Consider the following 21,098-nt stretch of genomic DNA (forward strand, 5'->3'; position numbering starts at 1 on the left):
AATCCAGGTTTTTTCAAAATAATTTAAAAATTCAGATAAAATGTTACTGTTTTGTTTTTCTATTGATTTTACAAAGTCATTAAATGTTTCAACTACATCTTCCACTGGCACAAATGCTAATGCTTCTAAGCATTTTATGATCAGAGCATTTTTTTCATTATTATACCATATTTTTAAGCCCAAAGATTGTATTTTTCTCCACAGGCATTGGGAAAAATGGAAAAAGCATCCATAAATTATTGTATTTTGTAAAAAAATTTGTCATGCAATTTATTGCTGCTCTTTCAAAATCTACTGTAATTGATATAGGATTGATATCTGGATTTTTTTCTTTTATAATACTAAAAATTAAATTATAAGTTTCCTGATTTTTATTTTTGATATGCAGTATACTAATGGTATGGTATGGTTATCTTCTATTAAAACATGTATTGTATACAACTGAAAGCCTAAAGGAGCTGAGTCAAATGTTCCGTCACAGAGCCAGTGTTGTTTTTTTGAAAGAAGATCTACATTTTTTTTAGTAGACAGAATGATTAAATTTTCACTTTCGTACATGATGATATCTTCTCCTCTGGTTGTTTTTCTTAAATCATCATTTAAAATGTTTCCATTTGGTGTTGTTCGATGTCGACGTACCATTCTGGCAAGAGTTTCTTTTTTAGGTAGAGCTCCTGCTGCTTCAAGGGGGAAATTAGATATGCAATTTTGTATTATGCTTGATGTTACTTCTTCTGAATTTTTAGCAACTTCTTTTATTTTTTCAATTGTTTTCATAGATAAAATTCTTGCTGCATTAGGTGGATGTGAATGATTTGATGCATCTTTTTCAATTATATCATTAATGGTTTTTAGCCTTCCTCCACAAAAACCTTTTTTTTTCACATCTCCAATATGTTACATTTTCTTTTTTTTTGTCTACAATGTATGCATAACCTTCATATAAAATTTTTCTTCCTCCTTTACACGTCTTTATGAACTCCATTTTTTTAATTTGATGTTTATTTTAAATTTATTTATTTAAGTGTTTGTGTTGTTTTTTTACCTCAGTAGCCACAATATATATTTAAATTCTCCACTTTTTTACTGATGACAATTACGCAATTACGTGATTGCGTGATTGTGCTGTTCGGCGTGCAGTCGGAAGCAGTGTATCTCAGACATATGTCTGACGGACGAATGTGCTTCGGCATTTGTCCGTCGGAATTTTGTCCGAGCACCATATATATATATATATATATATATATAATATATATATATATATATATATATACAGTATATACTGTATATTTTACATTTAACATTATGACATATATATATATATATATATATATATATACACAGTATATACTGTATATTTTACATTTAATATTATGACATATATATATACAGGGAGTGCAGAATTATTAGGCAAATGAGTATTTTGACCACATCATCCTCTTTATGCATGTTGTCTTACTCAAGCTGTATAGCTCGAAAGCCTACTACCAATTAAGCATATTAGGTGATGTGCATCTCTGTAATGAGAAGGGGTGTGGTCTAATGACATCAACACCCTATATCAGGTGTGCATAATTATTAGGCAACTTCCTTTCCTTTGGCAAAATGGGTCAAAAGAAGGACTTGACAGGCCCAGAAAAGTCAAAAATAGTGAGATATCTTGCAGAGGGATGCAGCACTCTTAAAATTGCAAAGCTTCTGAAGCGTGATCATTGAACAATCAAGCGTTTCATTCAAAATAGTCAACAGGGTCGCAAGAAGCGTGTGGAAAAACCAAGGCGCAAAATAACTGCCCATGAACTGAGAAAAGTCAAGCGTGCAGCTGCCAAGATGCCACTTGCCACCAGTTTTGCCATATTTCAGAGCTGCAACATCACTGGAGTGCCCAAAAGCACAAGGTGTGCAATACTCAGAGACATGGCCAAGGTAAGAAAGGCTGAAAGACGACCACCACTGAACAAGACACACAAGCTGAAACGTCAAGACTGGGCCAAGAAATATCTCAAGACTGATTTTTCTAAGGACTGATGAAATGAGAGTGAGTCTTGATGGGCCAGATGGATGGGCCCGTGGCTGGATTGGTAAAGGGCAGAGAGCTCCAGTCCGACTCAGACGCCAGCAAGGTGGAAGTGGGAGTACTGGTTTGGGCTGGTATCATCAAAGATGAGCTTGCGGGGCCTTTTCGGGTTGAGGATGGAGTCAAGCTCAACTCCCAGTCCTACTGCCAGTTTCTGGAAGACACCTTCTTCAAGCAGTGGTACAGGAAGAAGTCTGCATCCTTCAAGAAAAACATGATTTTCATGCAGGACAATGCTCCATCACACGCGTCCAAGTACTCCACAGCGTGGCTGGCAAGAAAGGGTATAAAAGAAGAAAATCTAATGACATGGCCTCCTTGTTCACCTGATCTGAACCCCATTGAGAACCTGTGGTCCATCATCAAATGTGAGATTTACAAGGAGGGAAAACAGTACACCTCTCTGAACAGTGTCTGGGAGGCTGTGGTTGCTGCTGCACGCAATGTTGATAGTGAACAGATCAAAACACTGACAGAATTTCCATGGATGGCAGGCTTTTGAGTGTCCTTGCAAAGAAAGGTGGCTATATTGGTCACTGATTTGTTTTTGTTTTGTTTTTGAATGTCAGAAATGTATATTTGTGAATGTTGAGATGTTATATTGGTTTCACTGGTAAAAATAAATAATTGAAATGGGTATATATTTGTTTTTTGTTAAGTTGCCTAATAATTATGCACAGTAATAGTCACCTGCACACACAGATATCCCCCTAAAATAGCTATAACTAAAAACAAACTAAAAACTACTTCCAAAACTATTCAGCTTTGATATTAATGAGTTTTTTGGGTTCATTGAGAACATGGTTGTTGTTCAATAATAAAATTAATTCTCAAAAATACAACTTGCCTAATAATTATGCACTCCCTGTAGTATATACTGTATATTTTACATTTAACATTATGACATATATATATATATATATATATATAATTTAATATTACAAATTAAAATAAATTCTATGTGAAAAACATAGGAATGTTAAATATAAACAGTAAAACACATAAATACATATGTACATCTACATATTATGGGCAGATAACAAGTGGATCGCTAAATTATCGCTCACCTGCAAACAGGCAAATTTGCCTGTTTTTTATTTTGGGGGGGGTTGGTTGGGTGGTGGGTTTTACTGTTGGGGGAGTCTTTGTTTTTTTTTTCAGGAAAAAAGAGCTGATTCTTTAGGGTAATACCCTACAAAAGGCTCTTTTTAAAGGGACAGTATACACTCATTTTCATATAACTGCATGTAATAGATACTACAGTAAAGAAAAGATGCACATATACTGATATAAAAATCCAGTATAAAACTGTTTAAAAACTTACTTAGAAGTTCTAAGTTTAGCTCTGTTGAAAAGGTGGCCGGAAAGCCCACTGCAAATGGAAATAAGACACTCCCCCCCTCCCCCTTCTTTTGCATATGAAAAAACCCTTTACACAAACAGGAGCAAGCTGGAGAAGGTAGCTGACGGAATTCACATAACACTTTGGGGCTTGGTTAGGAGTCTGAAAATCAGAGCAATGTTACTTAAAAATAAGCAAAACTATAAAAAAAAATTTTTTAAAAAACCTTTATGGGCTATATAAATAGATCATCTACAAAACATTTATGCAAAGAAAAAATGATTGTATAATGTCCCTTTAAGGACTATTGGTAGTTTATTGTAGGCTAAGGGGTGTTTTTATTTTTTTTTGGGGGGGGGTTTATTTTTATAGGGCTGTTAGATTAGGTGTAATTGTTTTTATTTTGGATAACTTCATTTGTTATTTTTCGTAATTTAGTGTTTGTTATTTTTTGTACCTTAGTATTTTTTTATTTTTTCTAATTTAGTATTTTTTTTATTTTTTCTAATTGTAGGTTTAATTTTTTTAGTAGTGTTAGGTTTTTTTAATTTGTAATTTAATTTATTTAATTTGTAATTAGTTTAAATTTAGTCTAATAGTTATGTTAGGTTAATTTATAGTTTAAACTTAGTTTTTTTTTTAATTTCCCAGGTAAGTTTTAATTTATTTTAAGATAGGGATCTTGTAATTTTAATGTTGTTAGGTTTAGGGGTTAATAGTTTAATTTAGTTTTTTGGCATGTGGGGGGCTGGCGGTTTAGGGTTAATAACTATTTAGTGGCGGCGATGTCGGGAGCGTCGAAATAGGGGTTGATATCTTTATTATAATGTGGGCAATTTTGGGGTGCGGGGGGAATAGGGGTTAATAACTTTAGTATAGTGGCGACGATGTCGGGGAGCGCGGAATAGAGGTTAATACATTTTATTAGTGGCTGCGATGTCGGGAGCGGCAGATTAGGGGTTAATAACTTTAATATAGTATTGCAATGCGGGAGGGCCTCGGTTTATGGGTTAATAGGTAGTTAATGGGTGTTAGTGTACTTTGTAACACTTTAGTTAAAAGTTTTATATAACAGTTATGTTGCGTAAAAACCCATAACTACTGCTCTCACATAGTGGTACGGATCTTGTCGTTATAGGGTGTAACGCAAGCTTTTTAGCCTCACCGCAAAACTTGTAATGGCAGCACTATGGGAATCCCATGAGAAAACATCATTTTTTTTGAGTGCGGGATTAACGTGCGTTACAGGCTAAAAGTCTTGCGGTACAGCTATACCGACAAGACTCGTAATTGGCTGTGTTACTGTTTTAACGCTGAAATGGCCATTTTTCAGCGTTAAAACACAAACACAAAACTTGTAATCTAGGTGTTATTTAGGGAAAATGATTTACCTCTAATTTACCATTACTTCTATATTCCAATTTATTGTCATGTGTGAGCCAGGAAACCCATTACTTATAGAGGTTATTTCTCGCAGTTTAGACATTCAAGGTTTATATGGGCTGTTCGGGAACAAAAAAACATTCAGCTCCTAAAACTCAAATTGGCTGTAAGCTGTGGTTGTCCTTAGAGATTTTCTAACCAAAACCATGAATAGACTGAGATTTCTGTTCTTCATCAAAATACTGTATCTACCCCTCCCTTTTGTGTCTGTTAATCCACATGGAGACAAGCAAGGCCAGTAAACATGTGCTTCCTTATTCAGAAGGAATGGTCTGGGTAGACAGACAATTTTAAAATGTATTAAAATCATGTTTTGTCTTTATTTTAACCTGTTTTAGTGAGGCTGGTCCTATAGAAAGAGGTTGTGCTCTGAAGCTAGGTATTTTCTATTAATGTGAGTTATGTATTCTAGTAACAGAATAGTCTAGTCAAAATTGAACTTTCATGATTCAGATAGAACATGCAGTTTTAAGCAACTTTCTAATTTACTCCTATTTATCAATTTTTCTTCGTTCTCTTGGTATCTTTATTTTAAAAAGCAAGAATGTAAGCCTTTTTGGTTCAGCATCTGGGTAACACTTTCTGATTGTTGTCTAAATGTAGCCACCAATCAGCAAGCGCTACCTAGGTGCTTACCCAAAAATGGGCTGGTTCCTAAGCTTACATTCAAATAAAGATACCAAGAGAACAAAGAAAAAATGATAATAGGAGTAAATTATTAAGTTGCTTACAATTGCATGCTCTGTCTGAATCACAAAAGTTTAATTTTGACTAGACTATCCCTTTAAGGCCAAAACATAGCTAAGGATATAAACATAGTAACATAAACTAAAGATATTTGGGAATGAAAATATGGAATATAAAAGGGATTGTGATAAGGGACAAGGTTTGGTCTTCTGACAGTGTGGATAAGGACTCCATAAGATATGGGAAGGTATCTCGGTTTCAGTGTTTCTAAAAGGAACCACTGATGTGAGTTCCATGAGAACGCATAATGTAATCTTCCCTTATCTTTGTCTTTGCCTTGAGAGATTTGCGCACAACTTGTAATCTAGCCCTCAGTGTTTTCACCTTCTCTGAAGAGAAGGACTTAAATGACCTTTAAATGCAGTATAATTGCAAAATCAACAAATGCAAATCACAAGTAAATTTGTTTGGTTTTTTTTACCAATTTTAAACTTTTCTTTGATTTCCTTGTGCCCTAGTTCACATGACAGCTCAAGGTAGGTCACATAGCTGCTAAAGAGTTGCTGGTGCCTCAGAATGTGTGTACACACACTCCTCCAAGAATGGACAGCTGTCCTTGTACAATTGTTTATTTGCATTAGTCCTTTTACAGACAGAGGCTTATTTCAGACTCCCATAACTATACAAAGCATTTCTCCAAGTGTGATCAACTGTGAAGTGTGATAAATAAAATGTTATATACCGTTGCCAGCACTGCAGGGACTTACACCTTCCTGAGTATATCTAAATAAGCTTTTCAACAAAGGATACCAAAAGAACAAAGTAAAGTTTCATTTATTTTAAAGTGACAGTCTACACCATAATCATGTTAAAGTCTTATTTTCTATTAAGCTGCAAATAGCCTCCTGCACCTTTTTTTATAGCATGCAGGAGGAACAGTAAAAAAAGTTATTTTAAAATGACTATTGTTTCTGGTCACTTTGAAATGGCTGCCAAGCTCCGCCCACTGATGACATCGCAATCTGAACTGCATTAAAGGCTTCACTAGTTACAAAAGACTCACTAATTGGATTAAACAGACTGTCAATGGTATTGAGCAGAGTGCTTAAATGCAGCCCAGATCATGATGTCATCAGAGGGTGGAGCTTGACAGCCTTTAAAAGTGACCAGAAACAATATTCATTTTAAAATAACATTTTTACTGTTACTACTGCATAATATGGAAATGGGTGTCCCTTTAAGCTCAGTGTAATAGTGATTGCTTTAATAGATAACTTTTGGGATGTTCTCTTGTTAGAGTCTGATAAGTAGTATTTAGGCCCATACGTTTCAGGACTGATCCAAGAAAATGTTGGACCATTACACCCAGACTGGCCATTCAAGCAAAGCTTTGCAAAAACAATTCTTATTTTAATATGTTCATCAGCCTATAAGACTGAGATTGTTGTAGTTTACCTAGGTGAGCACTCACCATAAATTGCCTATTTACCACAGGACTAAATATCTCTGAATAAGATATATTCTGCATCTAAATCATTATTTCATTGTCATGAACATTTTGAATATATCTGATTTTAATATTTTAAAATACATTTCTGATAGAAAGCATAAAATAAAACCTAAGCCGTTATCATCTTACAAGATGTGTCATCTATGTGCAGTATCAGTTGTTATATCTAGTTATTGTATTTTACCATTATATTTTGCCATGTTAGATGTACTAGTGTTGCCATACTGACAAAACAGGTATCTTCTAAGGTTATGCATAACAATTTAATATATAATAGTCCATATAATTATATAACCTGTTTATTCCCTAATAATCAAAATAAAAAATCATACTGTCTTAATGCCATTTGGTGTAATAAAAGGTTTTATCACAAATGACTTTTCTCAGCTTGACCATTTCTGCTCCCCTCCTGTTTTTATACAGATGAGACCAACCTTTTATAATTATTTCAGATTTTTTTCTCATACACTGTTTGCAAAATTGTGTAATATTAGCAAACAATGTTGCTGCTTTGTATTTATTTCTCAACCATAATTGTTTTATTCTTTATAGTCCAAAATCCTGAAGGACGTATTAAACTTTATTGCAAAGGAGCTGACACAATTTTATATGAGCGACTACATGCCAGCTGTGAAAGCTTGATGTATATTACGTCTGAGCACCTAACGTGAGTGTTTCATTAGTAGCTAAATAACTTCTGTTGTCCTATACGTATTAGAATATTTGTGTGTCACAATAATTAATTCTTGTTGCACTTCTCGTCATATAATAAAGAAAGAAATAATTTGCCTGGTTTAGAGTTTGCAGCAAATGTCATAGCCAGGATGTGCATCTTTGTGCATTGTATGCCACTGTTGCAGGTTTATGTTATTAGCTTTTTGAAAAAACATTCCTGAATAAGTTCAGTATTTTAGAATGGCTGAATATGATAATGACCATTAATCATAACAAGCAGTTCGATTAAATGTTTAACAATGAAAAGTTTATCATTGTTTATTGCAGCAGTGTTACTTATGGGAGACCATATATAGAGCTATTCGAGAAATAATTCTCCTTTTCCGTATACATCTTGGCAACCTTTACCAAGAGATACAAAGGATAAAATAGTTTTAAGTTTTTGAATTTAGATTTTACAAATTTGTTTTATTTACTAATGGTAATTATCTTTTGACCTCTCAGGAGTTTGCAGGAGAGGGTCTGAGGACATTAGCGCTAGCTTACAAAGATCTCAGCGAGGATTATTTAAAATGGTGGCTAAAAATGCTTCATGAGGCGAGCACTGCGCTTGAGAACAGAGAGGAACGACTTGCAGCCGTTTACGAAGAAATAGAAAGTAACATGACGGTATGTTGCTTATCTGTAAACTGAAAAAAAGTCATCCATTCTGATTTACGTATCAGATCTATGTAAACATGTTTGTTTGGTTCAACAGCCTGACATAAAAGGAATAAACAAATTATAATGTATTTAATTTGTTCTGACCGCAGCTGTTCATTATGCCCCTGTTATGTTTAGAGAAAATGTTCACAGTTCTCACAATATACTGATAAAGGCTTGGGTAAACCTCATTATTCACTTGCTAAAAATTCTTAGTCTGAAATAGGAGTTCTATATACTGACATACATGGTTCTTATGAGCCTAATGCTAAGGTAGGTGCCACTAGAACATTTATGACTGTAAATCATTTCCCCCACTAATAATTCTGGGGGCCACACTAAACCAGCTTCAAAAACATTCTGGTACATTTTCACGAGGTTGCCAGCTGGAAATGTGCATCTTCTGCCAGGCTTTGTGCAATAACCATTCACAGCAAATTGAGAGGCCAGTATTTCCTCTGCCCCAAATTAACTGGTACCAGTGATTGAAGATTTTTAGAACAAATAAAATTTGTAATCCACTATCTAAACAACCCATCAAGATATCAAAACCACAATATCTTAAAAATCTTGTTAAAGAGGGACAAAAGTCAACCAGTTCTAAAGGAAGTCAGTATTTTTTTTAATTTGGGCCCAGAGATGTGTAGAAAATGTAACAGTAGTCAGTATACACATGGGTTATCACACATTAATCATCAAGTACATTAGTTTTTTAGCAAATTTCCTTTTGCTTATTCGATGATGTGGGAACTGATAGCTCAACTACAAGGTACTATGTAGGATCAGAAAGGTTATGTCAAAATTCATTGTAATCATTCTTTTGTAGCCAAGGACAGTTTTTGCTTGTTGCTCGCAAAATTAGCCATAGAATCTCCAATGATGATTCTGGTAATTCTAGGAGTTCTTCATTAAGAGGCAACTATTTAATCTTAATCAAAAGAAAATAATGTTGGCAGCTATGTTCCTGAATGGTTAATTTAAGGTAATAGCCAATTCCAGATTTGTTGTTTTCAAACCTTACTTGTCCTTACAGTGTCAGTGTTCTGTAAAGTCTGATATATATTGTCTAGTTGACACAACATGAGAATCTAAATCCATTGTTGTCAACTTTTTGAATTTTTGCATGATGGTTTAAACAAGGCTTGAGTTTTAGTACTGATCAAGTGCTACCATCTCAGCACATAAACATTTGCTCATTTGTTTTTTTATAAAAGCACTGGCTTATATCTATCTTTATAAATATCAATTACACCATTAATTACAAGGGCCTCTGGTAATGGATGTTCTCATAGACAATCCCTTTAATCCATTAAAGACAATATAGTATTTCTTATAGTTATTATATCTGCAAGAAGAGTTCCACATCTGAAAAATTTGCAAAGTATCTTGAAAGGAGAGGAGGTTTAAATATGTTAGTAGCGTGAGAATGTTTTTTTGATATGTTATCCCTTTTGGACACAATAATGGATTCTTTGTGTGCTTCTCTGCTTTTTTTGTTTCTTGTTCTGTTTACGTCTGCTACTCACAAAAAAAAAAAAGTTTAGCCAAGCCTCATCAAAAGTGAGGAGGACTACCCACAACCAGAATTTCAGTTAAAAAGGCAGATTGCCTGTCAAATATCCATAGAATTTACTTGGAAAGTTTTGTTTTTTTATTATTAATTTTACCATTTTTCACTAGCCCTTTAAAGGGTAAAAGTTTTTGTTCCCATGGTTGAAATATAATTACATCTTCAATAGAATTGATTTAGTTTCCCATTTTAATCATTATCTTTTGATCACGTTTTCAGCCTCAAGACCCAGCAGCATTAAATTAAGACCACAAATATTTGAGTAACTACTGATGAGTACCATCTAGACCAGATTTAATTTATCCAAATTATTTTGCTGGAAAAAATAATGAATCATTGAATTGCAGGAGATATGTAAAGCCTGGTCATGAAGACAGTAATAGAAGGCTGATTAACTTCATATACAGTATATCTGGCAGTTGTTTTGGTGTTCCTGTCTATATGCTTCTTAAAAGAAGCACCAGTTAACAAAATGATAGTTAATTTAGCCAACTGAAATTAGTTTACCTGGGCTACTTTTCCATACTTGTATATTAGTCACAAAATCCTGAACTCCCAAGACTTGACATTTTGTCTTACTAGCTAAATCCATTTAAAAAAATAGAATCTAATAAAGCATAAAGCATAAATGCATAAGAAAAGCTATTTTTTAATTTTACAGCTATATGAAAGTTATCGAATAGCAAATCTCTTCCTTTTGACCTAAGGTTAACTGCTTTTATTTATAGTGCTTTGGTATGAAAATAGTTTTGGGGGTCATTAGAACTATCCCTTCCAGATTGTTCAGAAGATTAATTTTTATAAGGTTCTGAAATATTAAAATACATCAATATCATGCTTGAAATATCTCCTTGAAAGAGGAAGAAAAAAATGACATACTCCCCAACTGTCCCAATTTTCGTGGGACAGTCCCGATTTTATGGGTCTGTCCCCCTGTCCTGGGTTGCTAGCCATCTTTCCCGATTTACCCCGTGCATTAAAAAAAAAAAAAGTTTTATACAATGAGCAGTGCTAATACCAGGGTAACGAACAGTGGCAGCCGCAGACTGCCAGCTAATGTGCTTGCCAACCCCAGGACCCCATACAATGAATTACAGATACCCATATATGATGTAGTGTGTGTGTCTATCTGTATCCATAACTGTGTGTGTGTATCTGTATGTATAAGTTTATGCTATGTAGTGTGTGTGTGTGTCTGCATGTACAAATGTAAGCTATGCAGTATGTGTATCTGCATGTATAAGTGTGTATTTGCATGTATAAGTGTATGCTATTAGTGTGTGTGTGTCTGCATGTATAAGTGTATACTATGTAGTGTCTGTGTATCTGCATGTATAAGTGTATGCTGCATGTATAAGTGTATGCTATGTAATGTGTGTGTATCTGCATGTATAAGTGTATACTATGTAGTGTCTGTGTATCTGCCTGTATAAGTGTATGCTATGTAGTGTGTGTGTATCTGCATGTGTACGTGTATGCTATGTAGTGTGTGTGTGTATCTGCATGTGTAAGTGTATGCTATGTAGTGTGTGTGTATCTGCATGTATAAGTGTATGCTATGTAGTGTGTGTGTATCTGCATGTATAAAGTGTATGCTATGTAGTGTGTATGTGTATCTGCATGTATAAGTGTATGCTATGTAGTGTGTATGTGTATCTGCATGTATAAGTGTATGCTATGTAGTGTGTGTGTATCTGCATGTGTAAGTGTATGCTATGTAGTGTGTGTGTATCTGCATGTATAAGTGTATGCTATGTAGTGTGTATGTGTATCTGCATGTATAAGTGTATGCTATGTAGTGTGTATCTGCATGTATAAGTGTATGCTATGTAGTGTGTGTGTGTGTGTGTGTCTGCATGTATAAGTGTATGCTATGTAGTGTGTATGTGTATCTGCATGTATAAGTGTATGCTATGTAGTGTGTATGTGTATCTGCATGTATAAGTGTATGCTATTTAGTGTGTGTGTATCTGCATGTATAAGTGTATGCTATGTAGTGTGTATGTGTATCTGCATGTATAAGTGTATGCTATGTAGTGTGTGTGTATCTGCATGTATAAGTGTATGCTATGTAGTGTGTGTATCTGCATGTGTAAGTGTATGCTATGTAGTGTGTGTGTATCTGCATGTGTAAGTGTATGCTATGTAGTGTGTGTGTGTATCTGCATGTGTAAGTGTATGCTATGTAGTGTGTGTGTATCTGCATGTATAAGTGTATGCTATGTAGTGTGTGTGTATCTGCATGTGTAAGTGTATGCTATGTAGTGTGCTACTGTGCATTTTTGCTGACTTTAAAGGCCATAATCTAGAATATTAATGGGGAATGCAGAGAGCAGTTTTAAAGAATTTATTATTAAATGTCCAATTAAGATAAAAATATTTAGCAATGTCTTTGCAAAGGATAATTAAATACATAGCTCACATAGCCATACCAGTGGTTTGAGCTTGTGTTTGATTTGCTGCCTAAGTGTATTAAAATATATGACTTTATTTAGAATTTTATTGTTATTCCTTTGGTCTTATGATTTTTAAGCCCCGCCCACCACATTTCAATTTTTTTTGTCGTGGGGGGGGGGGTGTCCCTTTTGAATTTTGAAATGTTGGGAGGTATGAAATGATGAGATCATGGGAAAGATCTCAATAGGCTAAATTCAATATGACTTTTTTGAATGAAACTGCTACTGCATCAGGTTTGCAAGGTTACTTATAAAATGCCTGCAAAAATAAACTAACACCTAACGCATGCGCAATGTCTATCTACCTGTCAATTGTAATCCCCCACCGCAATAACTAATAAACTGTATTAACCCCTAAACTGCCATAGCCCACACCGCAATTAACCTATTCTAGTATTAACACCTAAACCGCCATAGCCCACATAGCCTATTAAATGTATTAACCCCTAATCTGCCGCCGCCAACGTCGCCACCACTATAATAAAGTTATTAACCCCTAAACCTAAGTCTAACCCTAACACCCCCTAACTTAAATATTATTTTAATAAATCTAAATAAATATTACTATTATGAACTAAATTATTCCTATTTAAAACTAAATACTTACCTATAAAATAAACCCTAAGATAGCTACAATATAATTAATAATTCTATTGTAGCTATTTTAGGATTTCTTTTTATTTTACAGGCAACTTTGTATTTATTTTAACTAGGTACAATAGCTATTAAATAGTTAATAACTATTTAATAGCTACCTAGTTAAAATAATTACAAATGTACCTGTAAAATAAACCCTAACCTAAGTTACAATTACACCTAACACTTCACTATCTGTCAGAGTCCTTAGTCTGATATCTATAAACATAGACAAGAACTAATCAGGATTAGGACCACAATTTGCTGAGATCAACTAATAGATGTTTGTGTGTAGCAAAAAGATACTGAGTACTGCACAGTGCTACCAGGGAAAGCAGCAGCACACGTGTATCACCAAGCTGTAAATTACTGTTGAAGGATTTAAGGCTACTTAACCCTATGTCTGCCACCTGTGCTTTGTATGAGCACCAAATATATGCAGGAGGGAAAAGTAATGCCAGTTAATCCCAGTGCAGAATATGCAACTTAAAAAATAACAGATTATAAACTTTACGTGCTATTTGGATCCAATACAGCAGTATGAGCATAAGAAAGCTCAGACCTAAGTAAAACCACTTGAGGAGATAAACTGATAGCCAAACTTGAAATACAGAGATATGAAACTGTATTAAGTATATTGAAGATTTTGCATGTAGGGAGAGTTAGCGTAATTGCATGTGAGAATAAAGCAAAAATTATAACTTGGTTAAAGTACTGGTGATAACATTCACGGAGGGTAGCTTAGGTCTGGTAGTTTGGCACTTACATGCGGTGTGAGAGACTGGAGTCGGCTTAAGTTGCAGCGCTGTGTACTGGAGGAGTGAGCAGCAGGCGGATGACGTCACCGCTCCGGCGGAGGGGCGCCCGGCTTCAGTGTAACTTAGCTGCAGTGTGAGAAAAACTGCAGCCTAAGCTGAGAGGTGAGAAGCGTGCAGATAGACACGGAGATCCTAAGGCACTGAGATGAGCGGAGTTTGATGATAGGAAGACAAAGCTACGTGTAGGTAGCAAGGAGGAAATAAACAGGATACTCAGTCTGGAATACAAAACTTAGCACTAGGTAGAGAACAGCGTTCAGAGAGTGCTAACGGCTAGGTATCTAGAGGCTGTAATGCATCAATACTAAGCAAAGTAGATAGGGCCTGGGTGTGCTATAAATAGGGTGGAGTTAAATGAAACAGGTAATTCTTAAAGGCACAGGTGTAAGAGTGGCAGAGATGTGAACTTGGAGAGCAGTCCTGACAGGATCCCCCCTTCAAGGAGCACCTCCGGTGGTCAAGGACCAGGTGAATCGGGATTCCTCTGGTGGAAACGGGTGACCAATCTAGGGGCAGATATGTTGGAAGCTGGCTCCCAAGAGTCATCATCCGGTGAGTAGCCCTTCCAACTCACGAGATATTGTAAGGCACCTCGAAACACACGGGAATCGAGAATGTCTCGAACCTCATATTCCAGTTGAGGATCGATAAGGACAGGCGGGTGATCCAGATGCGGCGAGGAGTGGCTGACAACACGGTATGGTTTTAACAGGGAGACATGGAATGTCGGATGGATTTTTAGGGTATCCGGTAGTTTAAGCCGAATGGCGTTCACATTAACAATAGTTTCAATCGGGAATGGTCCTATGTTCAAAGGAGAGAGTTTTTTCGAAGGGGTGTTCATCCTGAGATTTTTTGTAGAGAGCCAGACCAAATCTCCGACAGCGTATGGCGGAGCAGGGGTCCTGTGTCTGTCGTAATATTTTTTATACGTCTTCTTAGCATTCTCGATAGAGGATTCGATAATTCTGAAGTTGGAAGAGATTGTATCAGACAATTCAGAGATAGAGGGGGATAGAGAGTCTTGAGTAGGCAGTAGCTGAAAACTGGGATGGAATCCATAATTGGAAAAGAATGGAGTTTGATTTGTTGTAGAATGTATCGTGTTATTATAGCAGAATTCTTCGAAGGGTAGATGGTCAGCCCAAAGATGCTGTTGAGAGGAGCAGAAAGATCTTAGGAATTGCTCGAGCCACTGGTTACAACGCTCAGTTTGTCCTTGGACTGGGGATGATAAGCGGTTGTCAATCGTCTGTCTATGTTGAATAGCTTACAGAACTCGTTCCAAAGTTTACTGGAAAATTGCGTGCCCCTGTCGCTAAGGATCGTTTTGGGTAGGCCATGAAGTTTAACAACATTTGAAATCAAGAGGTGAACTGTTTCCAGGGAAGTAGGTAGTTTCCTGAAAGGGATGAAGTGACACATCTTGGAGAATAGATCCACAACAACTAAGATGGTGTTATTTTTTGAAGATAAAGGTAAGTCCACTATAAAATCTAGAGCTATGTCTGTCCATGGCTTTTTTGGAGTTGGTAAGGGTAGTAGCAAGCCATATGGAGGCTGTTTCTTCCTTTTGGAAGTGGTACATGTGATACAGGATGATACATATTCTGCAATATCAGAGGTCATATTTGACCACCAATAATTTCTCTTGGTTAATTCCTGTTTTTTGGCAATACCAGGGTGTCCAGCAAGCAAGGAGTCATGGACAGAATGTAATAAAGATGGTCGTAGCAGAGGCGGAATGTATAGCCGGTTGTTGTGATAATAACATCCATCTGGTTGGAGTTGTAGGAGATGTAGAGGTTTTGATTGGTCTTTTTGTTGTTCTTCACGTACAACAGGAATAGAATCGTAAGTGAAACAGATTAAATTTCTTGAAGGTAACAGGGATTGATGATGGAGTGGTGACGGAATGTCCAGAGGTTATCGGGAAAGAGCATCTGCTTTGTGGTTTTTTCCAGAGGGTCGATAGGCTATAAGAAAATTGAAACGAGAAAAGAATAAGTTCCATCTCACCTGTCTTGCAGAGAGTGTTCTAGTAGATTTGAGGTATTGAAGATTGCGATGATCTGTGTAAACTAATAAGGGGATTGTAGTGCCTTCTAGGAGATGACGCCAATGTTCCAATGAAAGTTTTATAGCGAGCAGTTCCTTATCCCCGATGGGATAATTTTGCTGAGCCGGATTTAGGGTTCGTGAAAAGAAAGCTACTGGGTGTAAAGGTTTTTTGATATCAAGTCTCTGGGAAAGTACTGCACCAACTGCATAATTGGAAGCGTCAACTTCTAGGATATATTGGAGTTTTGGGTCTGGAAAGCGCAATATGGGTGCAGTTGTGAATTTTTGTTTGAACAAATCGAATGCTTTCTGTGCCTCTTCTGTCCATTTAAAAGGTATATTGGCTTTTGTGAGTCTGGTCAATGGGATTGCTAACTTAGAGAAGTCTTTTATAAATTTTCTATAAAAATTAGCAAATCCCATGAAGGACTGTACCTGACGTCGTGTTTTTGGAATAGGCCAATCTAGAACAGCATTTATCTTGTTGTTCTCCATGCGTATACCTGAGGGGGATATTTCATAACCTAGAAATGAAATTGATTCAGAGTTGAATATACACTTCTCTCCTTTGGCATATAAGAAATTATTTCTGAGCCTAGCCAGAACTTGTCTAACATGGGAGACATGTTGTTCAAAGGTTTTGGAATAAATCAAAATGTCATCCAAGTATACAACAATGAATACGTCTAGGATGTCTCTGAATATATCATTGATCAGGTGCTGGAAAGTTGCGGGGGCATTGCATAACCCGAATGGCATGACGACGTACTCGAACAAGCCATAGCGAGTCCGAAACGCCGTCAGCCATTCGTCCCCAGCTCTAATTCGGACGAGGTTATATGCACCCCTTAGGTCAAGTTTTGTAAAGTATTTAGCTCCCTCTAGTCTCTCTATAAGTTCAGGGATTAGGGGTAGTGGGTAGCTATTCTTGACAGTGATCTTATTTAATTGACGGTAATCAACTATAGGTCTGAGAGACCCGTCTTTATTTTTAACAAAAAATATACCTGCCGCTGCTGGGGAAGTTGAGGGTCGAATAAAACCCTTCTTGATGTTTTCGTCAAGATAAGTCTTTAGGTGTGTGAGTTCTGGATTAGAAAGGGGGAATATGTGCCCACAAGGAACCTGGGAACCTGGGTATATTTCAATGGGGCAGTCATATTTCCTATGAGGAGGTAGGCTGTCTGCTTCTTTTTTACTAAATATGTCTGCAAAATCTTGGTACACTTCTGGTAAGGTAAAGTCAGGAGGAAGTTCAGAAGTATGTAAAAGGGGAGTTGGAAAACAGGTTTTGACACAGTAATCAGAGTTAAATAAGACTGAGGAAGTGAACCAATTAATGTGTGGGTTATGAGTGTGTAACCATTGAACACCAAGTATAATAGGAGAGAGAGGTGAAGAAATAACGTCAAATGAGATGTATTCCCTGTGGTGATCATGTGTTGTTACGAGTAGAGGGATGGTATGATATTTCACTGGTCCTGTGCTTATAGTTTTGCCATCTATACCTCTCAAAAAGACAGGAGACCTTTTTTGCATTAAGGGTATTTTATTTACTTTGGTGAAACCTATGTCTATATAGGAAGCGGTAGCACCGGAATCAATTATCGCGGAAGCGGGGAGACGTGATTGATCCCACTGTAAAAGAAGGGGTAGTTTTAGATACAAGGCATTGGTATCTTGTGTTGTACAGCAGTAATAATTATGAAAGGTCTTACCCTTGTTTTGCTTCAGAAGGGATGGACAATCTTTCACAGTATGGTCCTCACATGCGCAGTAGAGACACAGGTTATTAGAGCGTCTTCTGAGCTTCTCCTGAGGGGTTAGTGGGCCTTTTATAAAACCAATATCCATGGGTTCAATAGAAACTTTTGAAGATGCAATACTGTGAGTAGTGGTTACAGGTTTCTTTTGGTATTGGTCATGTGCAGATCTTTCCTGATGCCTTTCTCTAAGGCGTCTATCTATGGTAATGCTCAAAGTCATAAGCTCTTCTAGGGTAGGAGGCAGATCTGACCGGGATAGCTCATCCTTAATCCCATCAGAGAGCCCTAACCTGAACTGATTCCTGAGGGACAAGTCGTTCCATTGGGAATCTTTTGCCCATTTTTTTAACTCGGTAATATAGTCCTCTACAACCCTTTTCCTTTGTCTGACACTGCACATTGCATTCTCAGCTGTAAGCTGTTTATATGGGTCTTCATAGAGCTGACCCATAGCTGCAAAGAAGTTTTCTAAAGAATTCAAAACATCATCATTGTTCTCAAAAAAATGAGTTTGCCCAGTTACGGGGTTCACCCCTTAAATAGGAAATGGTAGTGAGAACTCTGACCCTATCGTTGGGGTAAGTATGTGGTTTAAGTGCAAACAATAATAGGCATGCATTTTTAAACTCCCTGTAGACTGACCTGTCACCATAAAACTTCTCGGGAGGGCTAACCTGGGGTTCTACCACTGGAACCCTTTTATCCACTACATCAGTAATATAAGCTTTGAGGGTGTCGTTCTCTAATTTTAAGGTGTTAAGGCCATCTGTTACTAAATCAAGCCTTTGCTTTAAAGCTTGCATATTTGCGTTGATCTCTGCTGGGTCCATGGTTCAGAGGCTTAGTATTCTGTCAGAGTCCTTAGTCTGATATCTATAAACATTGACAAGAACTAATCAGGATTAGGACCACAATTTGCTGAGATCAACTAATAGATGTTTGTGTGTAGCAAAAAGATACTGAGTACTGCACAGTGCTACCAGGGAAAGCAGCAGCACACGTGTATCACCAAGCTGTAAATTACTGTTGAAGGATTTAAGGCTACTTAACCCTATGTCTGCCACCTGTGCTTTGTATGAGCACCAAATATATGCAGGAGGGAAAAGTAATGCCAGTTAATCCCAGTGCAGAATATGCAATTTAAAAAATAACAGATTATAAACTTTACGTGCTATTTGGATCCAATACAGCAGTATGAGCATAAGAAAGCTCAGACCTAAGTAAAACCACTTGAGGAGATAAACTGATAGCCAAACTTGAAATACAGAGATATGAAACTGTATTAAGTATATTGAAGATTTTGCATGTAGGGAGAGTTAGCGTAATTGCATGTGAGAATAAAGCAAAAATTATAACTTGGTTAAAGTACTGGTGATAACATTCACGGAGGGTAGCTTAGGTCTGGTAGTTTGGCACTTACATGCGGTGTGAGAGACTGGAGTCGGCTTAAGTTGCAGCGCTGTGTACTGGAGGAGTGAGCAGCAGGCGGATGACGTCACCGCTCCGGCGGAGGGGCGCCCGGCTTCAGTGTAACTTAGCTGCAGTGTGAGAAAAACTGCAGCCTAAGCTGAGAGGTGAGAAGCGTGCAGATAGACACGGAGATCCTAAGGCACTGAGATGAGCGGAGTTTGATGATAGGAAGACAAAGCTACGTGTAGGTAGCAAGGAGGAAATAAACAGGATACTCAGTCTGGAATACAAAACTTAGCACTAGGTAGAGAACAGCGTTCAGAGAGTGCTAACGGCTAGGTATCTAGAGGCTGTAATGCATCAATACTAAGCAAAGTAGATAGGGCCTGGGTGTGCTATAAATAGGGTGGAGTTAAATGAAACAGGTAATTCTTAAAGGCACAGGTGTAAGAGTGGCAGAGATGTGAACTTGGAGAGTAGTCCTGACACTATCATTAAATTAATTAAATAAATTAACTACAATTAGCTAAAATTAAATACAATTAAATAAAATAAACTATAGTACAAAAAAACACTAAATTACAGAAAATAAAAAAATATTACAAGAAGTTTAAACTAATTACACCTGATCTAAGCCCCCTAATAAAATAAAAAAGCCCCCAAAAATAATAAAATGCCCTACCCTATACTAAATTACAAATAGCCCTTAAAAGGGCTTTTTGCGGGGCATTGCCCCAAAGTAATAAGCTCTTTTACCTGTAAAAAATAAATACACCCCCCCAACATTACAACCCACCACCCACACCCAACCTTACTCTAAAACCCACCCAATCCCCCCTTAAAAAAAACCTAACACTACCCCATTGAAGATCACCCTACTTTGAGCCATCTTCACCCAGCCGGGCACAAGTGGTCATCCGATCCGGGCAGAAGTCTTCATCCGATCGGGGCAGAAGAGGACATCCGGACCGGTAGAAGTCTTCATCCTATCCGGGCAGAAGAGGACATGATTGGATCAGCCAATAGAATGCAAGGTCAATTCTATTGGCTGATCCAATCAGCCAATTGGATTGAACTTCAATCTGATTGGCTGATTAAATCAGCCAATTTGATTTTTCCTACTTTAATTCCGATTGGCTGATAGAATCCTATCAGCCAATCGGAATTCAAGGGACGCCATCTTGGATGACATTATTTAAAGGAACCGTCATTCGTCGAGTAGTCGTCATGCTGGAAGGATGCTCCGCGTCGGATGTCTTCAATATGGAGCCGCTCCTCGTCGGATGGAAGAAGATAGAAGATGCCGCTTGGATGAAGACTTCTGCCGGTCCGGATGTCCTCTTCTGCCCGGATAGGATGAAGACTTCTGCCGGTCCGGATGTCCTTCTTCTGCCCCAATCGGATAAAGACTTCTGCCCGGATCGGATGACCACTTGTGCCCGGCTGGGTGAAGACGGCTCAAGGTAGGGTGATCTTCAATGGGGTAGTGTTAGGTTTTTTTAAGGGGGGATTGGGTGGGTTTTAGAGTAAGGTTGGTTGTGGGTGGTGGGTTGTAATGTTGGGGGGGGTGTATTTCTTTTTTTACAGGTAAAAGAGCTGATTACTTTGGGGCAATGCCCCGCAAAAAGCCCTTTTAAGGGCTATTTGTAATTTAGTATAGGGTATGGCATTTTATTATTTTGGGGAGCTTTTTTATTTTATTAGGGGGCTTAGATTAGGTGTAATTAGTTTAAACTTCTTGTAATATTTTTTTATTTTCTGTAATTTAGTGTTTGTTTGTTTTTGTACTATAGTTTATTTTATTTAATTGTATTTAATTTTAGCTAATTGTAGTTAATGTATTTAATTCATTTAATGATAGTGTAGTGTCAGGTATAATTGTAACTTAGGTTAGGGTTTATTTTACAGGTACATTTGTAATTATTTTAACTAGGTAGCTATTAAA

General features: G+C 37.0%; 1 protein-coding gene across 1 annotated transcript in view; it reads left to right on the plus strand.

The window, feature by feature from the left end:
* ATP8B4 (ATPase phospholipid transporting 8B4 (putative)) overlaps positions 1-21,098 on the plus strand; it is a 932,005-nt gene that overhangs the window by 819,604 nt on the left and 91,303 nt on the right. The window contains 2 exon segments of the mRNA XM_053717452.1: positions 7,612-7,730; positions 8,242-8,403. Of these exon segments, the coding sequence (XP_053573427.1) occupies positions 7,612-7,730; positions 8,242-8,403 (281 nt within the window).

This window comes from Bombina bombina, chromosome 6 (assembly GCF_027579735.1).
Source record: "Bombina bombina isolate aBomBom1 chromosome 6, aBomBom1.pri, whole genome shotgun sequence".
In the NCBI taxonomy this organism is placed as follows: Eukaryota; Metazoa; Chordata; class Amphibia; order Anura; family Bombinatoridae; genus Bombina; species Bombina bombina.